A 19,808-nucleotide genomic window follows, 5' to 3' on the forward strand; every position below is an offset into this window, starting at 1 on the left:
GCCCAGCACCAGCTCCTGCCTGCAGCCTGGGCAGGGCAGCCCCTGGCTCTAGGGGGTTCTTTACTGCTTGGGGGGCTTCTCTGTCCTGACCAGGGGCTGCAGGGGCACCCGGCGCTGCAGGTTCCTGCAGTCACACTATGGCGGGCAGCACAGCAGCTGGGGCTCCCTGCCTGCACAGCAGGCAGACACCACAGCAAGGTGCCCCCAGCCCGGCTGCAGGCAGGGCTGCCAGCAGAGCCTCAGGCCCCCTCCTGCGGCTGTGGAGCAGATACAGGCACCCCACAGGCCCAGCACAGCAGCATGGTGTGACGGCCCCGGCTCAGCACCCTCCTGCCCCCAGGGCCAGGCTGCCCATCCAGAGCAGGGCCACCCGCAGCCACAGCACACAGAGCACAGGCAGCGGAGCTGGTTTGCATAGTTCTGAACATTTAATAACTCAGTCTCTCTAGTGTTATATCCACATCCATTAAATTAAAAACAGGCTCAGGAGGCAGCTCCCGGCTGATTAAATTACAAGAAAAAATTACTGTGCACCAAAAAGTTATTATAGAAAAATAGTCCTGTGGCCCCTGGCCGGCGGCTCCATCCGTGGCAGGCTGGGACTGGCGCTGGCACGGGGCGGGTGGGAGCCCATGCCACAGCCCCGGTGTGCGGCGGCGGACGGTGAAGGGGCTTGCGGCACCGGCCCCCAGCCCGTGGGGAAGGGGCAGCGAGGGCAGGCGGTGCCGGGAAGGGGCTCCGGCGGGGAGCGGAACGGATTGTCACCAAGTGGGGGCAAGGCACGTCGGGGGGGCAGGGGCGCTCTGGGGGCTGGGGCTGCAGGGACGCTGGGCTCTGCCCAGCACAAGCAGGGTGCAGGCAGAGCCAGGGCAGCGCAGGCACCAGCACTGCCCAACTGCCCCGGCCAGCAGCGCACCCAGCCCTGCCGAGGGGCAAAAGAAGAGGGGGCCCGGGGCAGCCCAGCAGAGCAGGGTCTGTGCGAGGTGGTCCCTGCCCACACTGGGGGGCTGAGCCTCGGGCACAAGGCAAGGCGCGGCCCTGCCCCATGCTCTCCGGTGCAGGGGGGCTCCTGTCCACGCTGCAGGCAACCACAGCCATGGTGGGAGGGGCAGGCAGCGGGCAAGCAGGCAGCAGAGGCTGAGGCCTGGCCATTATTGCTGTTGAAGGGCATGGGTGGAGGCGGACAGGCCCTCGGGAGGTGGTGGGGAGCCAGGACACAGCAGGCCAAGCCAGGGACACGGGCAGAGGCCCGGCAGGTGCCGAGGGCAGCAGGGGCAGGGGGATGCCGTGCCGTGGGCTAGGCTCAAGGCACAGCCACTCCTGCCCCGGCCAGCCCAGCCTGAGCAATGACAACCCAGGGACCCCACATGCTGCCCACGCCGGGGGACCTGCATGACCCCCCAGCAGCAGCTGCCCACCTCAGGCAGGGGACACGGCTGCCAGTGCAGGGCCAGTGAGCGCCAGGGGCCCCGCTGCCATCAAATACCCCAGCGTAGGGTACAGGATGGACGCGGGGCCAAGAGAGATGGTGCAAGACTGGGACGGTGCCGAGCTGGGGACGGTGCTGGCGGGGCCATGCCCGGCAGCCCAGGCCAGGGCCAAGGGACGATGCCGGCGGGTGGGGAGCCCCGGGCTGCTGTGGTGCAGGAGGGGGATGGGGGCAGAGTCCGGGGCCCCTCGGCCTCACCTGCCCCGGCCCCACAGTGCTGGGCAGGGAGGAGGGAGGGGCGGGAGGGCTCATCAAAGGGCACTTTGGTCTCTGATGAAGGCAGTCCTCTCACTGTGGGCCTCGTACTCCTCACCGTCCGACTCGGAGGGGCCCTCTTCCTGCCAGATGTCAGAGGGGAGCCCCTTGTAGGAGATAATCCCGCTGTCCAGAGCATAGACCTTCACACCCCGCAGGCTGAAGCCTGAGCGCGCCTGCAGCACCAGGAAGACGGTGACAAAGATGACGACAATAAGGATGCAGCTGAGACTGGCGATGAGGACAGGCAGGTTGGCTGGAGGGGGGGCCTTGGCCAGCCCCTCGCCGTCTGCCAGGGCAGGGGACGCACGGCTGCTCTGCGTCTGGTGGGAGCAGGAGAGGTCCAGGCTGCTGAAGTGGGAGTGCGCAGGGCAGGTCAGGCACTGGTTGGGGCCGGGCCCCGCGCAAGTGGCGCAGGAGGGGTGGCAGGGCAGGCAGAGGTGGGGCGCGATGGGCTCCACGCTGTTCTCCAGGTTGTAGTGCGTGCTCTGGACACCGGGTGCAAAGCCAGGAGGGCAGCGCTTCAGGCAGCTCTTCTGGTGCAGGTAGTACCCCTCCTCGCAGACTGTGGGAAAGGCAGGGTCAGCGCATGCAGGGGGAGCCACCTGCACCCCACACCCCCGCCCCCTCCCTGCCAGCCCTGCACTCACCCACACAGGTCTGGCTGGGGGTCAGGGTCTTGCAGCCGCTGCTCTCCAGCTGGTTGGAGAGGCTGGGGGAGTCAGTGGCCGTCCCGTACAGCACGAGTGTGAACTTGGTCAGTGTGCCTGCAACGACATGGGGTGAGGACCACTGACACACCCGTGGGACCGCCTGTGCTCGGGACAGGCACAGGGAGGGGGCTTGCACTGACCCTGCCACAGGCTGCCCATCACCTGGAAGAGTACCCAACGTGGGACCATGCCCCTGCACAGGGCTGCCCGCAGGGCAGGGGGGAGCCAGGCCAGCTGTCACAGGGGGCACCTGCTGCCCCAGATCCCCGCAGCCCCAGAGCAGCTGCATCCCCTCCAGCCTCTCCCCAGCCAGGTCACTGCAAAGCATCTGAGGTGTCACTGGCTCTGCTCAAGGGGGTTGGGAGGACACTGGGCACCCACTCTGCTCCCATTCCCACCCCGGGCTCGGAGGGAGGCAATGGTGGGGGTGAGGCCAGCCCAGCCCTACCATAGTTGTTGGCGTCGCTGGTGTTCTCGATCTCCAGCACCCATTCCCCAGAGGGGTCCTCGTCCCACGAGTGCGTCGTCATGAAGGCCCAGTCATTGAAGCCATCAGCCGAGAAGTCATGGGGCCTGTACGAGGAGGGGAAAGAGGTGGGTGCCAGCGTCCTGCAAACACCTGGGGCCACCCTGGGGCACCCCGCAGCCCAGCACCTACCTGGCAGCCAGGAGGGTGGACCGGGTGCCCATGGGACTGACAAGGTGGATGGCCAAGTCCCCCCGACGGTTGTAGGACAGCGTCAGCCTGGCCTGTGCGTGCTCCAGCCGGCTGATGTAGTTGGCTTTCCCCAGGCAGGCATCCACCTTCCGCCGCACCTCCAGGCGTTTCCCGATGTCCCTGTCAAGGACAGGGAAGAGTGAGCCCAGTCCTAAGCCCTGGGGCATGTGTCAGGGTGCTCCAGCCCCTGCTGCCCACTGCCGGGCTTTGCGGCTGCCCTGGGAACCGGGTGCTGTGTCCCAAGGCAGCTGGAGTGGGAGATGAGGCAATCCCACAGCAGCTGGCAGCACCTCCTCTCCATTCCCAGACAGGGCACAGGCAGCAGGCAGGCCTGCCCCAGTTCCTAGGCACAGTCGGGTTTGCTCTGCCGAGCACGCGCTGCCTGGTGCCGCCTCCCCAGCTGCCGCTCCATGCCAGCCCTGAATGGGCCCTTTCTTCACCCGCCGCCAGGCCAGCTACACCCTGCACAGTGTGGCCAGGGACTGGATGGGCACGGCCATCCCCATCCCGGTGCTCCTGTGTGGCGTCCCCCTGGCAGTCACCTGCGGCGCAGGCCCTGGTGCCAGCGCAGGATACCGGTTGCAAGAAGCGCCCGCTCTGGACGGGCAGGGGTGGGTCCCAGGGGACCAGGGCAGAGCAGCAGGCACATGCAGGGCCCAGCCCTGGCTTCCTCCCTGCCCAGGGATGTCCCCCTCCCTGCTGAGAGCCCCTGGGGAGCGCCCTGGCCGCACATGAGACTCAGCACACATTGCACTGCAGCAATGGGAGCCAAACAGGAATAAAAGGAGCTTCTGTCTGACCCCTGAAAAGCCCCTCTGTCTGGGGATGACTCGTGCCGGCTGCTCCCAAACCGCAGTGCCCCAGCCTGCCTGCACCCCCACGGCGCCCAACCCAGCCTGGCCCCAGCAAGAGCGGGCAGGCTGAGCAGTCGATGTCAGTGCCGGACAGCTGAAGGCGCCCTTCCCGGCTCTCCCCAAGCTCTCACAGGAGGATGGCCTGGGGTCTCGGGGACAGCTCAGCCCTGGATATCGTCCCCAATCCCTGCCTTGGACCCAGAGGCGCTTGGGCTCCTGCGTGGGGCCGTGCACTGGGCGGATGCTGGGCAATGCCCTCCTGGGCTCACCAGCCCTTACTTCGGCTCCGTGAGGACGTCAATGACGCACTTCCTCTGAGGTCCCACCGTGGTCCAGTTCTTGGCCAGGCTCACCATGGCCCCAGCATCCAGCAGGCCGTAGCCATAGGAGTGGCTGACTGTGGACAGAAAGGGGGTCAGTGCCACTCCTGGGGGTCCCTGGGGGGACATGTGCCCGGCCGCACTGCGCAGCTCGCCAGGCCCTCCTGCCTCCTTTGTCCCCCAGGGATGCAAGGGTGCTCTGCCCCAGCACCCCCAGGCTAGCAATGCTTGTGGGAATGGGAGCCCCTGGTCCACCCCCAGCACCCCGGTACCTTTGCGGCCGACGCCGTTGGTGACCCAGTCATTGGCATTGAGGTGAGCTGGCTTTGACGTCTGCACCACCAGGTGCTGCATGTCACGCCAGGTCAGGTTCTTGCTGCAGGGAGACACGGGGCTCAGGCAGCTGCAGCCGGCTCCTCCCAGCCCCAGGCAGGTCCATGCCCAGGTGCCGCTGCCTCATGGGGCTTGTGTGGCCACCTCTAGCCCAGCCCTGCTCTGTGCCCACCCTTACTTGGCTTCCAGGGCGAGGGCGATGATGCCAGCAGCCAGGGGTGCCGAGGCAGACGTCCCTGTGTGTGATTCGGTGCATTTCTGTCTGAGGTCAGTCGTCACCTGCAAGGAGGAGTGCTGGGGTAGGAGGTGCTGTGGGTACTGGCCATGTCCAGGATCTGGCTCGGGGGCTTGCACCCCCACAAGGGCCGCAGGAGGCGAGGCAGAGCTGCCGCTCCTGGGGCAGCTCATGAGCTTCCCTCCAGAAGCCCTCAACTCATGAGGCCGAGCCCTGGGAGAGACCTGGAGGGCAGCAGCATGGCAGAGTGGGGCCAGCCCTGCTCCCAGCACTGCAGCCCACTCAGGTCCCAGAGGGATGCCCATGGCAGCCACAGCTCACAGCACGTCCCACCCCTGTGAGCCCCCAGCCTGCAGACACCAACAGCCCCAACTCACAATCTGCTTCTCATTCTGGTTGCCGCTGCTGTAGGTGGTGGCAAGGGTGGAGGAGCAGGCCTCGCTGTACCAGGGCACGTTACCATACTGCGTGGTGCTGCTGATGGACAGCGTGTAGATGCTGTTGGTGTAACCGTCACAGTTGCAGCTGTCGTGCTCGCGGCCCCCGTTCCCGGACGCCCAGACGAAGATGGAGCCCAGCCCCCCTCGGCCCTAGCAACAGAGGCAGGGTGAGGGCCAGCGCCAGTGTCACCCGCGCTGCTGCAGGGCAGGAAGCCCCAGGCTGGAGCTGGGGACGTGCGGGTGGTGCCAGCCCCAGGGCTCTTGCAGCCTGAGTGGGAAAGACTGAGCAGATGCAGCTGGGACACTGGGAAACAGCGGGATGCCACCAGTCATGGCCCATGGGCCTGGGCACCCAGCACTGCCATCCCTGACCACCGCCATGCCTACGGAGGGTGCTGGGGCACCTCTGCAGAGGCTACGGGGGCTTCCCCAACAGGCAAGGCACTGAGTGGCAGGAGGCTCTGTCGAAGGAGGGCTTCCAAGAACTGATGTCTTTTTCCACTCGGAAATTACCCAGGCTGACTCTGCCTGTGTGGGATTTGCAGCCGCCTGGCAGCACTGCGGGAGCTCAGCAGAGCAGTCCCAACCGGCTGCTCAGCACCCAAAAGCCACAGCTCCACTCACAGCATGTGTGACAGAGCTGGCATGGCACAGTGAGGCAGGTTTGCCAGCATGCCTTGCACAGCACACGCGTCTCTCCATGCAGGGATTCCCAGACAGAACAGGGAGCACAGCTAACCACGTGGGGTGCACCACAGCAATGCCAAGGCACAGGCTGCACTGACAGCACATGGGGACAGCGGGCGGACAGGCAGAGGAAGGGAGGGCGAGCAGTTGGCATGAAACCAGGCAGGGACCAGCACAGGGCTTTGGAGAGCAGGGAGGGACCGTCCCAGCATGGGGCTGCTCAGGAGTCCTCTGAGCAGGGAGGACAGGGCTGCTCAGAAAGGCGAGACAAGTACCCAGCACGGGAGGAGCCCTGACTCAGAGCCATCATGCAGGAAGAACAGGAAAAACCAACAGAGCCTGATCCTGGAGATGGGCTGGAAGACAGCTCATTGCAGAGGAGGGCTGGGACAACAACCAGGGCAGGCAGAACAAGGAAAACCTGGGGGAAGGGGCAGGAGCTCAGCCAGCGCTCCCCCAGCAAACTCTCCTGCTCACCTGGCTGACCCCTCGGAAGAAAGCCTCCTCTGCCAGCCGGGCCGGGCCATCCACAGTCTTGCCATCGTCCTCAGGGCCCCAGCTGGCACTGTAGATGTGGATGTGGTTGGGATTGAGGCCCAGGGAATGGGCCTCCACAGCATCAGTCACCTCCCCATCCAGCATGCGCACGCCTAGGGCCAGAGAGCAGACGTCACGGGCGACGGGATGGGGCAGGGCGGCCGCGTGCCGCAGGGCAATGGTGCCACTGGTGAGAGCCCTCCCATCCACTGCTGTTGCCCCATGCCATGGGCCGTCACAGGACTGCCCTGGCCAGCAGTGCCAAGATCCCCAGCACAGCCCACTCCTCCAGCCGCGAGGCACCCACAGAGCCCAGCGCAGGCTTTGCTTTTGGTGCAGGGCAGGGTGGCACCCACCTCCGATCCTGGCGTTGTAAGCCACGCCAACACCACAGATCCCATTGTTTGCCACAGCAGCGACTTCCCCAGCGCAGCGTGTGCCATGTCTGCAGTCAAAACAGGACCAAGCGTGCTCAGATGAGGCACAAGGAGCACAGGGCTGGGCACCAGCCGCAGCTGGAAGGACCAGCACCCAGGCTGCCTCCCGTCCCTCCTGAACCAGGCAGCTGACAAAGGCCCTGCAGGGTTCCTCTGTCTACTCTCCTGCTCCAGAGCAGGGGGACTGAATGGCCTGGACTGGCACTGGGCAGCCCCAAAGGATGCTGGTTGTGTCAGAAAGGGAGGCAGGGGGTTTCTCTGTGGGGCAGAAGCATGCCACCACCGCTGCACCCTCCTGCAGTCCGTGAGGGCTGGCACTGCCACTGAGTCCCCGCTGCAGCTGGGCTCTGCCACCCTCGCCTCTGTCTCCTGCCTCACCTGTTGTCATTCATCTGCGTGTAGCGGGGCTGTGGGTCTGGGTCCTGGTCATTGACATCAAAGCTTGCCCCTGGATCCTGGAAGACAGATCTGGCAGTTAGAGACCATCTACCCCGGCCACCAAGCCCCACCACAGGGGCCATGCCTGTGCTCCATGGCCCTGAGGCTGGGCTGAGCAGGGGGCAGGCTCCACTCCCACCTCCATCGCTTCTTTCCATGTCCCTCCATGGCAGGCACGAGCCCTGCAGCTCCAGGGCTGCACTGAGCAAACGCAGCCACCCAGACAGGCTCCCACAGCACACCACCCTGCAGCATCGCCCCACACTTACATAGTTGCCCTCCAGGTCAGGGTGGTTCTTCTCAATGCCATCATCCAGGATGGAAACCACGATGCCCTTGCCCGTGTAGCCCTGCTCCCAGGCCTGACGCACATTCAGGTCCCGCTGGTTTGTGTTGTACTGCCGAGACAAGTGCTGGCAATAGGAACTGCGCCCAGTCACTGGCACTGCAGCTGGGGTGTGCCTGGACCCCTCCAAGGCCCGGCTGTAAGGGCAGGCAAGAGGCAGCCTTCACCCCTCTCTGCTGTGGCGTGGGATGAGGAAACCCCAGAGGACCCAGGCACAGCCGGCTCAGGAGGGCCACTCCAAAAGGAGGCTGAGCCCCAGACTGCGTTTGGGGCCCATAAACATGGCTCCCTTTGCAGAGATCAGGCTTGTGCCAGAGTTCAACGACACAGAGAGGCACAGGCACGGACCCCATTCCTGGGCCAGGCAAAGGGCTGCTCCCCGCTAGTCCAGCCCGAGGCTCTCCCTAGCCCTGCCAGCACCCTGGCAAGGAGCCACAGCTCCACATGCACAGCCTCTTCCCTGGAGTGTTCCTGGACACACAGCACCAAGTGGCTGTCTCAGGCCTTCCTCCTCCTCCTCCTCCTCCCTGCCAGCCTGGCTGGCGGCAGCAGCAGCCACCTGACAGCCATCCCTCTGATGACACAACCGCATACCCAGAATTTGCATTTGCTGTCACAACTGTGTGGCTCCCTTCCTCACTTGGCACTGTGCAGCCCCTGCCCAGCACTCACCAGGTACCACTGCTGCGGGAACTTGGGGTCTGTGGGCTCCATGAAAACGTCTCGCTTGGTCCTGCGCTTTGCCACCTGCTGCTCCAGCCACTGCACCTGGGGGCAGAGAGGGCATGGGACTCCATCACTGCCCCCTTGGCAGCTCTCACCTGTGCCAGCAGCTCCCCAGGCCCCCTGCCCTCCAGCCAGCAACTTGCCCAGAGGGGCTGTCCCTGGGGAGCTCACAGCCAGCTGCCAGCATGCTGGCAGAGCATCCAACCCTGCCAGAGCCACCGCAGCACCCAGACCATCCCTCCTGGCCTCCCCTGTCCAGCCATGCCAGGGCGGCAGTGCCGGGTGTCCCGCAGCAGACTCTGCTCCAGTGGAGCGGGCAGGTCAGAGTGTAGAGCTCTGCAGAGCAGCAGGCTGCCAAGAGCCTGCCAGCTGCCGCGACATGCTGCACGCCCCGCTGCGCTGCCAGCGTGCCAGGCCCCTGGGCTGGAGCCAGGGGCCAGAGGTCACAGCAGCCCTGCCACACCGCCGCGCTGGAATCTGGCACTGCCGGCACTGCCCTGCACACCTTGCCCTGCGTACAAGGACAGAGAGCCCTGCAGGGAGCAGAGGCTGCCCCGTGCCCTGCGATCACAGCAGCCCACAGGGTGGTGATGCCAGTTCTGTCGACCCCCTGCCCTTACCAGCCACGTGCTGGGGTCCCACCTGGCTCTACCATAGGTCTCAGAGCCAGGGGCTGGTTCAAGGCAGCTCAGCCCACTACTGGCTCACATGGCAGCATGAAGTGCCCAGGATCAAAGACAGGCCCCCGCAGATGGCAGGTAGGACCCCCGCGCTGCACATACCTGCGGTTCCCTGGCCAAACGGCTGTGCCAGGGCTGGTGGGGTGAGAGGGAACGCTTCACCACACCACTGTGCCGAAAGTGGTAATAGTCACCAAAGATCTGCAACAGAGAAAGGAGCAGGATGGACAGGAGAGCCCAGTCTCTCTGATTCCCCATCCCCCCACCTGCAAGCCCGAGCCCCGGGGGCTGCCACAGGCAGGCTGGGCCCCCGACTCCAGAGCAGCTGCTGGGGCTCATGTCCAGGTACATGGGGCAGGATCTCCTGCGAGAGGCTGCGGCAGCTGGCAGCTGGTGACAAGGCAGCTGGGGAGACCCTGGGGCCACAGCGACACAGCCTCTGCCCACCTTACCCTCCCACAGACTCCCACATGGCAGTATGTCCCAAATTATCCAACAAAGCTGCTGCCCTGGCAGGGAGACCTAAAGCAAGCAGTGGCAGAGAGGGACAGGCCTTTCAGAGCCAGCCTGGAAGAGGCACCAACCTCAGGAGACAAAACCACCACTCCTCTCCCAGAGCCAACCAGCACCCCCTGCTACTGGTGAGGGGAGACTCTGGGGGGCTTGAGGCCCCACTCCCCAGGTGGCCCCAGGCAGGGCACGGAGACTCTGAGCCAGCCTCTGCTCCTCCAGACAGGCCACTCACAGAGCCCTTCTCCCCGCGCACCCCAGGCCAGCACCCCACCAGAGCACCCACCCAGAGCTGGTCTCAACATCGGGCACAGCCAGCTCCAGCAGAGCAAAGCGAGGGGGCACGCAGGCATCCGACCCCAGGTGGGGCAGCCACCAGCCGAGGAGCCATGCTGTGGTGGCCCCGGCTCAGCTCCCACACACATAGGGATGGCCAGTTGGGGCTGGGGCAGGACAGGACTCCAGCACAGCCCGGCTGGGCCAGAAGGCCATGCAGCCGCCCAGCTGGTTATTTTTAAACCCCAAACCCTCTCCAGTGCTGTCATTTCCTTATCCCCTCCTGCATGTCCTGGAGGCTGGCCTGGCCGCAGCGGCCCCACCCCTGCCGCCCAGGGCCTCCCAGCCCAGCAGCCTGCCTGGTCCGGGGAGAAGGGAGCCGAGTGCCCACCCTGCCCTGCTGGAAGCCACAAAGCCTGGGCAGTGGCCACCGGCAGGATCCGGCTGCCCAGGCTGCGCCATCGCCTGCAGGGCTGGGCTGCAAGGGCTGTGGGAACACGAGGGAGAGGACATCTCGCCCTCCGCTGCCCCAGGTTGCCGCAAAACAGCGTGGTTGCTGCCAACGAACGCCCCCAAGCTTATCAGAGCTCTGCAGATGTGCCACCACCCTGGCCAGCCACGCAGCCAGCTGGAGCCGAGCAGCGGAGGAAAGGTGCAGCCAGCTGACCGGCACCCTCAGCCCTGGGGCAGCAAATCCAGGATGCAGCTCTCCAAGTCATGCGCTTTACCCCAAAGCCCCCACTGTGCTCTGCGGGGCAAGGGAAATGCACCCCGGCATTTGAAGCCAGGCCTCTACCACCCCTGCTCTGGGGGAACTGCCTGCCAGCAGGACAAGCCCCCACCCACCCAAGGGGAATTGTTCCACTCCACAGGGCTCCCCCCACAGCACAAGACCCCCGTGCACCAGCCTCTCTCTGTGGGCAGGAAAGGGAATGGACTCAACTCATGGCAGCCCAGCACTGGCGGCACAGGATGGCAGCAGCCAAACAACGGGGTCAGGACGTGTGCCCACGGCTTCACCACCATGGGAGTCTGGTGCTCGCAGCACACCGGCACACGTCAGTCTGCAGGGAAGGGGCAGACAAAGCCCCCAGCTGCCAGCTCAGGACCCCACTTCTCTCTGCACGTGTTCCCTGGACTTTGGACCATGGTGGGGAGCAAGCTCGTGGTGGGGGACAATGCAGCCTGCCAGTCAACCCCACGCCATGCCAGCTGATGTTATCCAGGGAAGCCACAGACCATGCTGGCTCCCCAAGATGCAGTGTTCATGACATGGGGCTGCACTCCCTGGTGCCAGTGGCAGCTGGGCGCTGCTCCTGCCCTTGGGCCAGCGGAGGAAAAGCCAGAACTTGGCCTGCAGCTCTGAACTCCTTCCCTGTGGGGCATGGGCAGGTGGCTGGAGCCCTGGCACAGCCGGCTGCAGAGCTGCAGCCCTGCCTGTTAGGGCAGGATAGTGACTCCAGCACTGCCAGAGCCACTGGGGACAGACCTGGGCCTATTCCCTGCAGCACACTGTGTCCCCCCAGTAGAGCCTGGGACACCGAGCAGCTCAGAGCATTTGGGGAGGTGCCGAGGTGAAAAGCCTCTGCGCTGGGCTGGCAGAGGGGAAAGCAAGCTGCAGGCTCACTGCCCTCCCCCAGCACCCCCTCACCCCCTCCAGGGATAAGGACAGAGCCCCGATTGTTCCTGCACACAGATCGTGGTTCTGCCTGGTCATCCGACTGGATTAGGTCTGCACAGACACTGCAGTGGCAGCCAGGAGCCGGCCAGCCCACGCACTTCCACCCTAATCCCTGCAGTCCCTGTCCTCAGCAAGGGCAGAGCTGCCCCCCAGCCCTGTGTCCCCCTGGGCCGGGCAGCACTGATCCCGTGGAAAGTGGTGCCAGCTCGCCGCTCCTGCCCTGACCTCCTGCCACAGCTCGTGGCCACCAGGACCAGCGGGCTGCCAACGCTCCTGCCCACGTCCCCAGGAGCAGGGCAATGTGCTGGGTGGCAGCAGGGGCTAGCAGGGACCTGCAGCCCAGTGGTACAGGAGGTAAGAGCACTCCTCCCTGGGCTGGTGTTGCTGGGGCCACTAAGCCCCAGTGTCCTGCCACTGCAGCCCAAGGCCAGCATCAGCAGCCAAGCCCTTCCCTGGTGCTCCCCATCCCCAGCTGGGGCAGGCAGCGCCTGCACCCCCCAATCTGCACCAGCCCCAGCAGCATGAACCATCGTGTTCCCGCCTCACTACCGCATCTGTCCCTCTCCTCTGACACTCACCTCCCCCGCACTGTCCTTTGGGTCCCCTTCAAGGCCACTAGCACCACACACCTCTCTGCCAGAGGCACCGCTGACCCAGGGGACTGACTGCCTGCCCTGGCTCCGCAGGCAGCAGCAGAGCAGGGAGTACGCCAGGACAGCACGCCTCTGAGGACAGTGTCCAGACCCCACGCTGAGGCCAGGATCCTCTCAGATAAGGACCCTGGGGGCCTCTCACTGGGGCACTGCCAGAAGCACCCGGTCCCCCCCCTTGCAGCCTGGCTGCTGCATCCTGTCCCAGCAGCACACCCCCCAGGAACAGCAGCCCAGAAACCTCCAGAGGAGGAAAGCCTGGCTCCTTCCAGCCCTGCTCTTCGCACCAGGCCACCACAGCCCCTCTGCAGGAGTGGGCTGCCCAGGCCAGCCAAGCCTCATCCCACAGCACAGACACCGAGACAGGCTCCAGAACAGGAGAAAACATGCCCAGACCAGCAGCTCCTGCCACAGCCCGAGCTGCCACAGCCCACGGGGCTCTGCCTGCAGGTGCTGCCTCACTGCTGCTCTACCGGCAGCTGAGTGGGCTGGGAGAGCCGGGAGAGAGGTGCCAGCCTCTGGCCACAGAACGAACAGCGCGAGGAGAAGGTGAGCGCTGCTGGGCAGAGCTGGCGCATAGCCTCCATGCCTCACAGGGACGGACCCCAAACAGGCCTGGGCTCCCCACTGAGCCACAGGGTCCTGCACGGCTCTGTGCTGCAGCCCAGGGCCTGATGGGCACCCCTGGGCCAGGGGAGACATGGCTGCAGAGTCCAGTGCCCCTCAGTCTTGGCAGCTGGGCCTGGGACACGGCACCACAGCGTGATGGGAAATGCTGCCAGGAGCAGGCTGATGGCACCTCAATCCTGTCCCCGCTCCCAGGGGTCTTGGCAGAGACCTGGCCCAGCAGGACATGTCCTGGGCCGCTCTCCCGGTCCCCTCTGCATGGCAGTGGCCCTGGCCCAACATGTCTTTTGCCCTGACATCGGCCGTAAGACGCTTCCCGCAGACAACACCTGTGTGAGGCCACCCCATTGCTACCCCAGCACAGACACCCTCAGTGGGGCCTGGCCCTGGCCCCCCCAGAGTTCCCTCCTCTAGCACAAATCCCAGAGGACTTGGGGCTCCCTGTCCCCGGAGCCCTGCGTACCCACCACCCCATGCAGGGCTCCTTTCAAGTGGCAGGACAAGGCACCCGCCAGCTTCAACGGTGGCCACCTTCTCCGCCCACCGCAGCTCGCGGCAGCTGCTCACAGCAAGGTCCTGACACAGCAGCCACAAGTTATGCAATTTCCTTTGGGATTTCGCCCCTCGCTTCCTTCCCGGAGAACCAGCCCAGCCTGGCGGCAGAGCCCCACTCTCCGGGCAACAGACCTCCGGGCACGCAGGCAGCCCAGCAGGGGCTGGCAGAGACACGCAGGCTCTGCTCCGCCAGTGCCAGCCTCATCTCGCCAAAGCAGTGCCTGTCCAGCTCCCCATGCCTGCGCGGGGGCCATCCCTCTGGGCTGGCCCTGCTGCACCCACTCCCATGGGATCCCCTTGGCCCCTGCCTTGGTCATGGCAGCCGTGCTGACACCAGCTCCATCGGCTAAGCCCCCACCTGCCGCCAGCCCAGAGGCTGGTGCCTTGCCTGTGGCACAAGGCAGAGAAAAGCCCCACAGATCAGCACAGGGCATCCGGCATTGTGCTACAACAGCAGCATCAAGAAGCGCTGGCCTGTGAGAAGTGGCCTGCCAACAGAGACATGTCCTGCCTGCAGCACCGCGCTGGCAAGCAGGAGCCTGGCCATTGGCCCACCGGCCCTGCGGTTCTCAGCCAAGGCCTGGCTTTAACGCTGACGTCTCAGGAGCCAAACCTGCGAGCACCCTTGCTACCAATGAGGGCACAGCCCACAGTCGGCCAGGGAAAGCGGAGCCGGCTCCCTGGGCCTGGAGCACAGGGAAGCTGGGTCCTGCCAAGGCTGCCAGGAGGAGAGCACCCTGGAGCTCCTCGCACTGGGGACAAGGCCAGGCACAGCCAGGACTACAGGAAACACAAGGGGCCCCAGTTCCTTCACCATGACCCCGTTCTCCCCACCCTGCTGCCAGGGGGTTGATGGAGGTGCTGGTCCAGCACAGCTGTGCACGCTGCCCTGTCCCTCCACTGGCTGAGGGCAGAGAAAGCCGAGAGTGGTGAGGACCTGCTGACACACCTTCTGTGAAGGGCAGCTTAGGGCCAAGGACACATGGCCACTGTCAGACCACCTGCTCTGGGGACACCCAGTAGGCACTGCTGCTGTTCCAGCTGAGCCAAGGCTGTGCCGCACTGGGGCAGCTCGCTGGGGGGAGCACCATCAGGAACCGGGAGCCCTTCTCTCCTCCACCAATGCACAGCACTCCCAATTTTTTGCACTGGGATGGGCTTTTCCTCCTTCCCCCTCCAGCAGGCAGGGTGTGCTGTGCCATGCCATGCCACCAGACCATCCCACTGGCAGGGGAAGGCCCTGGCTCCATCCAGCTAATTACCACCCTTGAGTCAACACAACGGATGCTTGAAGGCTGCAGCAAACGGGTGCGAACACAGCAGCTCTGCTGCCAGAAAGAGCAGCCCCCAATCCAGCTCCAGGGCCCAGCCCAGTGCCTGCCCAGACCATGGCAGAGATGGCAGAGGACACCACTTCCACAGGGAGAGGGAAGCAGGGGACTTACCGGGCCCAGATTGAGGAATCCATGCTTCCTGGCCAGCCTGTCAGCCTCCTGGGGCCCCGCAGGGACGAGCACAGCCCAGGTGTTGGTGTAAATACGCTGGGCCAGCACCTCCTGGGCCAGGAGAGCGAGGGCAACCACCAGAGTCCAGTGCAGGAGCAGCGAGCAGGGTCTCAGATCCATCAGAGTATCGGAGTTCCTCTAGCTGGGGAGCAGGAGGGTCCCAGGAGCAGTGGGTCCAGCGGCCTCCCTGTGTCAGCACCCTGAGGCGCGCCGGCCTCTCTGCCCTGCTGGCCCCTGCTCAGCCCAAGAGAGCATGGGGACGAGCCCACAACAGCCAGGGCCAGAGAGCAGCAGCAGGAACAGACTGTCTGGGACAGCAGCACAACCTGCAGAGAGATGGAAGAATGGTCAGGCCCTGGGGCGCCTCTCCTCAAACCCAGGAAGGGCTCTGCTGGACCAAGCCACGGCTCTGGCACCGGGCAAGGGGGCCTTGGCACACTGCACCCACTGTCCACTGTGGTTCACGGAGAGCTGCATGGGACCTGGGGCCCCGAGGAGCCATGGTGGCGGCTGGCTCCGCAGGGCGCCCGCCCCGGCATGCTTGCCCCAGCACGCCACTGCTGTTTACCTTGCCTATTGCCCAATGTGTACTTACGCTCTGTGCTTACAAACACAGGAAACAAACCAGGAGGGGAGAAGGGCACCGAAGGAGGGGAGAGGCAAGGCAAGGGAAGCCATGCCTCCTGCCGCCACGGTCTGCAGCAGACGGGAGCCCCTTCTCCAACCAGGACGGGCCTATCTGGGCACGGAGCTAGGAGCAACTGGGATGGGAAGCCTGCCTCTCCAGTCCCAAAGGGAGACCAGAGGAGATGCCCACAGATGCTGTGTGAGGAGCCCCAGCTAAATGAGAGACTGGAAGGAGGAAAGCCAGGGAGAGCCCTTGCTCTCTGGGGCTCTCTGGAGCCCCAGGCCCCAGCACTTCCACAGTCAGCGATCGACCAGGCAGTGCCTGGTAGCAGTGCTGAGTGCCGTGCTGCCTGTCACCACCAGCAGCTCAGCTCTGCCCTTCCCCTGGAGCACAACATGGTGACACCGGTGTGACTCATCTTCACAACAGAAAGGAAACCGGCACAGGGACCAGGAAAAGGGGTACACCATCACCTCCAGCACCCACCCAGGGACCTGCACACAGGGATGCCTGGGGACAGCTCGCTCCATGTCGGAGGCCAAACACAAGAAGCTGGGAAGGCAGGTGGGGAGCAGAGCAGGGAGTGACCCACCCAGCGCAAAGGAGCCTGTAACACGACAGCACCGGTGCGAGCTCCACACACGGAGCTCCACAGGCACCCTGAAATACCGGGTCGTGTTTCAGAGACAGTGGGAAAGGTGAGAGCCAGCAGTGCCCAAGGGAGCCCCATCCCCCTCCAGCAAGCAGCGGCCCCAGCGAGCAGGGAGCCTGCGGTGCTGCCAGGGGAGGAGAGCAGCTCCTGGCAGCCACCTGAGACCTCGCCGCAAGCTGCAGCGCAGACAGTGCCGCGATTCAGGCACGCTGCGGCTCCCCTTCCATGACCAGACCTCAGCCGGCTGCGGGCCTGGCCACCCTGCCGAGGCACCCAGAGCCGCCTGCACACTGGGAGCAGGAGAAGGAAGGAGGGACAGCCTTGGGCTGCTGCAGGCCAGCCTGCACAGTGGGGTGCGAGCGGGGAAACAAGTCCCCACGAGCTCCCAAAGCCACGCTCTCTGCTCCGCACCCACAGCCCCAGAACCGGCACGCTGCCGATCGCATCTGGCACACGCAGGGCAGCAGCTGGCCGGGATCCTTTCCGGCACCGACGGACACCAGCGCTTCCCCACGAGCCGAGCCCCGCCGCCGCACGGCAGCGACACGGCAGTCCCCAGGCTGTGGCAGCGGCCCCGCGGCACGGCCGGAGCCGCCGGCCGTCCCCGCACCCGCAGGGCGAGTCCGGCGGCAGAGCCGCGGGTGGCTGCGAGGGCGGCCGGGCCGGGGCTGGCCCCACGGGCGCGACGGGACGAGGCCTGGCTGCCTCCTCGCCCTCGCCTTCTCACGGCCGCTGCTCCGGCCGTCCCCACCGCCATCCCCAGAGCGCGCCCGGGCCGGGCCGGTCCCCGGCCCGCGGTCGCCTCCAGCCCCAGCTCCAGCAACAGCTCCCTCGCCGGGGCGGCCAGAGCTCCGCGTCCGCGGGTGCCCTCCGGGCGGGCAGACCTTGCCCCCCAGCCCAGACCGCTGTGCCCCGAGCCCGGGGCTGCCCAACGGCCGCGGCGCCACCAGCCGCCCCCGCCCGGCCCGGCCCGGCCCCTCCGCCGCCGCCGCCGCCCGGGGTCCCGCCCGGCCGGGGCCGCCCCAGCTGTCAAACCGCCGGCGCCGGCGGGTCGAGCACCGTCCCCGCCGCCGTCCCCGCGCCCTTACCGCGCGGCCTGCCCGCTCCCGTCCCGCCGGCGGCCGGGCCCGTCTGTCGGCGGCGCCGCGTCACGCCGCGGGGCGCCCGGAGCGCCCGCCCCGGAGCCGGGCCCGGCCCAGGCAGGGGCGGCCGGGGCGGCCGGCGGGGCCGCTTGTTTACGCCGAGCAGCTGTCAGCGCCGCCCGCCGCCCCGCCCCGCGCCGACCGACCGACCCCGCACCGACCGACCGGCCCCGCTCGGCTCGGCCCGGCCCTGCCCGGCTCCGCTCGGCCCGGCGCGGCGCGGCCCGGCACGGCCGCCGCTCCGCCGGGCGCCGCCGGATGCCGTCACCGCCGCCCGCCCCGCCCGTCCCGCCGCCGCACCGGCGCCGCCGAGCTCTTCGCGCCCCGCCGCAGCCCCCGGCCCCGCTGCCCCGCGCTGGGCCCAGCTCCCCCCACCCCACCCCGGGCACCGCCAGAGCCGGGGCCGCTCCCCCTCTTCCCGGCCGGGGGTGACCCGCCCTCCGCCGACACCGGGCACGGGCCGGGGCTCAGCACAGCCTCTCCCCCGTCCCGACGCGGGGCCGCCCGGGCCGGCCCCAGCGGGAGACCTGGATCTGCCCCGTGAGAGCCCAGACCCCCCCGTGGACCCTGGGACCCGACCGGGGGTGCGAGGCCGCCCGCAGAGGAGGGCGCCCACAGAGAAGGGTGCTCAGAAGCCGCCTCGCCTCGCCTCGTGTCCCCACGCGCCCAGCGCGGCAGGCGGCGGGTCACTCTGCGGCGTGGGGCTGGCGGGACACGAGCCTACCCAGAGCGGCCCGTTCCAGCCCCGGCAGCCGCCGGAGCAGGGGGTTCCTCAACCAGGCCGACAGGAGCGGCACCAGCCTCCCCCGCAAAGGCCGTATCGCGGGGTGCTGCAGCCCCGGGCCAGCACGCAGCCTGATGGAGAAACTGTCCGGAAAGCAGCAACACAAGGAAAATCCATCAGCCCAGTTTCAGGTTTCAGGAGAGAGGCTTCCACCAAGGAGAAAAGGTGAGAAGTGAATTGCAGCTCATCTTGGCTGCGGTCGTTCGTAAAAAACAATAGACTCTTGTCCCTCGCGTGCACGGGACCATGTCAAGAGTGATGCAAAAGCCGGGTCAAGAGCAAAAAGCAAAAGCAGCAGAACCCAAACTGACCTGACTCCTCCGCACCTCAGAAGGGGTCTGGGCAGCCCCGGGTAGGAGCGAGTCCTACAGCTCCTTACAGAGAAAAGGAAGTCGCTCAGATATCATGATCGAGATCGTGAAGCATTAGCAATCGCACAGGAAACAGTCACCTTGGTAACTGAGATGCTGAGAACAGCCCAGAAAATCTGGCACAGGGCAGGTTTTTCTGTTAAACTGGGTTAGTTTTGCAGGGCAGACGCCTGGCTGCAGCGTCGCCCCAGGGGCAGCGGCTCAGGCCGGGCTGACCCCGCTCTCCGGCCCCAAGAGCTGCCACCAGGCACCACCAGCCGCAGGGGCTGTGGTACCCCAGGTCCACCTTCTGGGGCCACGGTCCCGCCGGGCAGCCTGGAGGAGCCCTGGCACCCCATGGACGTGCAGCACTCACCCCTGCGCCACCTCAGCCTGGTCGGGAGTCGTCCCTGGTGGCCAGCGAGCCCAGGCTGGCCCCTGGATGTGCAGCCGAGCCAGGAGTGCCCAGCGGAGTTATATGGGGGATATTTGTGCTAGGGGCAGGTCCTCAGCCGGACCCTGGCCCCGTGGTGGGAGGGAGGGCAGTAGGCGGGCTGCCTCGCCTGGCTCCCACCCGCGCGCCTTGTCTTAAGATGCCTCCTTTAGGCGCTGGCAGTCGTGCCCGGGCAGGTGACAAGCTGCTGCACCTGTCCCCTGTGACATGTCACGCAGGGGAGAGGAGCTGACAAAGGGCCCTTGTCACCACGGGGCTTATCTCGGTGCCGCAGGGCAGGCAGGCAGGCAGGCAGGAAGCACCCCTCTCTTACATAAACTGCTGGCTTTGGACCCACACGCTGACCCCGCACCCCTGCCAAAGACAACGCCTGTAACCGGGGAGCACTTGGCTGCAGCTCAATGCCACGGATGTGAATGGGATCTGCTTTCCCAGCAGCCCCCCAGGGCCAGGGGCCAGCTGCAGCCAGAGCAGAGAGCAGGGCCATCAGGCTGCATCTGAAGGGCTGCTGTTCCCCCCACACCTTAGGGGACTGCTGGGCATTCCCTCTGCTCAGCCCCTGCCTATGGGGCACTAAGGGGGTGAAGAAGCTACCACAGCAGCGTCTGCCAGGACCATGAACCCTCCTCTTGGATTTTTAAGTGACTTGGGCGCTATCGCTTGGAGACATCAGCCCACTCCGGGTAGACCACCAGGAGCAGGCCACTCAGCACAGCGACTCCCAGTGCACCGTTGGACAGGCAGTGTGCTACCGCCAGCCAGCCAGCAGCTCCCCGCGAGGCCTGC

The 19,808-nt window shown here is 66.3% G+C and overlaps 1 protein-coding gene across 2 annotated transcripts; it reads right to left on the reverse strand.

The window, feature by feature from the left end:
- Nucleotides 1-406: 406 nt before the first annotated feature.
- FURIN (furin, paired basic amino acid cleaving enzyme) lies at nt 407-19,009 on the reverse strand. Of its 2 annotated transcripts, none has more exons than XM_069798784.1 (16): nt 18,945-19,009; nt 14,953-15,338; nt 9,311-9,409; nt 8,475-8,570; nt 7,726-7,854; nt 7,397-7,473; nt 6,938-7,026; nt 6,522-6,694; nt 5,295-5,507; nt 4,861-4,961; nt 4,622-4,725; nt 4,309-4,426; nt 3,116-3,295; nt 2,906-3,030; nt 2,395-2,511; nt 407-2,309 (listed from the first exon to the last, which is right to left on the reverse strand). In XM_069798784.1, exons 2-16 carry the CDS (start codon nt 15,130-15,132, stop codon nt 1,741-1,743), a joined length of 2,370 nt encoding a protein of 789 aa, XP_069654885.1. In that variant the 5' UTR covers nt 15,133-15,338; nt 18,945-19,009; the 3' UTR covers nt 407-1,740. The 2 variants fall into 2 exon arrangements, with proteins under 2 accessions (XP_069654885.1, XP_069654884.1); XM_069798783.1 differs by lacking the exon at nt 18,945-19,009 and adding an exon at nt 17,381-17,511.
- Between the last annotated feature and the right edge of the window lie 799 nt (nt 19,010-19,808).

This window comes from Haliaeetus albicilla, chromosome 12, assembly GCF_947461875.1.
Source record: "Haliaeetus albicilla chromosome 12, bHalAlb1.1, whole genome shotgun sequence".
Lineage (NCBI taxonomy): Eukaryota > Metazoa > Chordata > Aves > Accipitriformes > Accipitridae > Haliaeetus > Haliaeetus albicilla.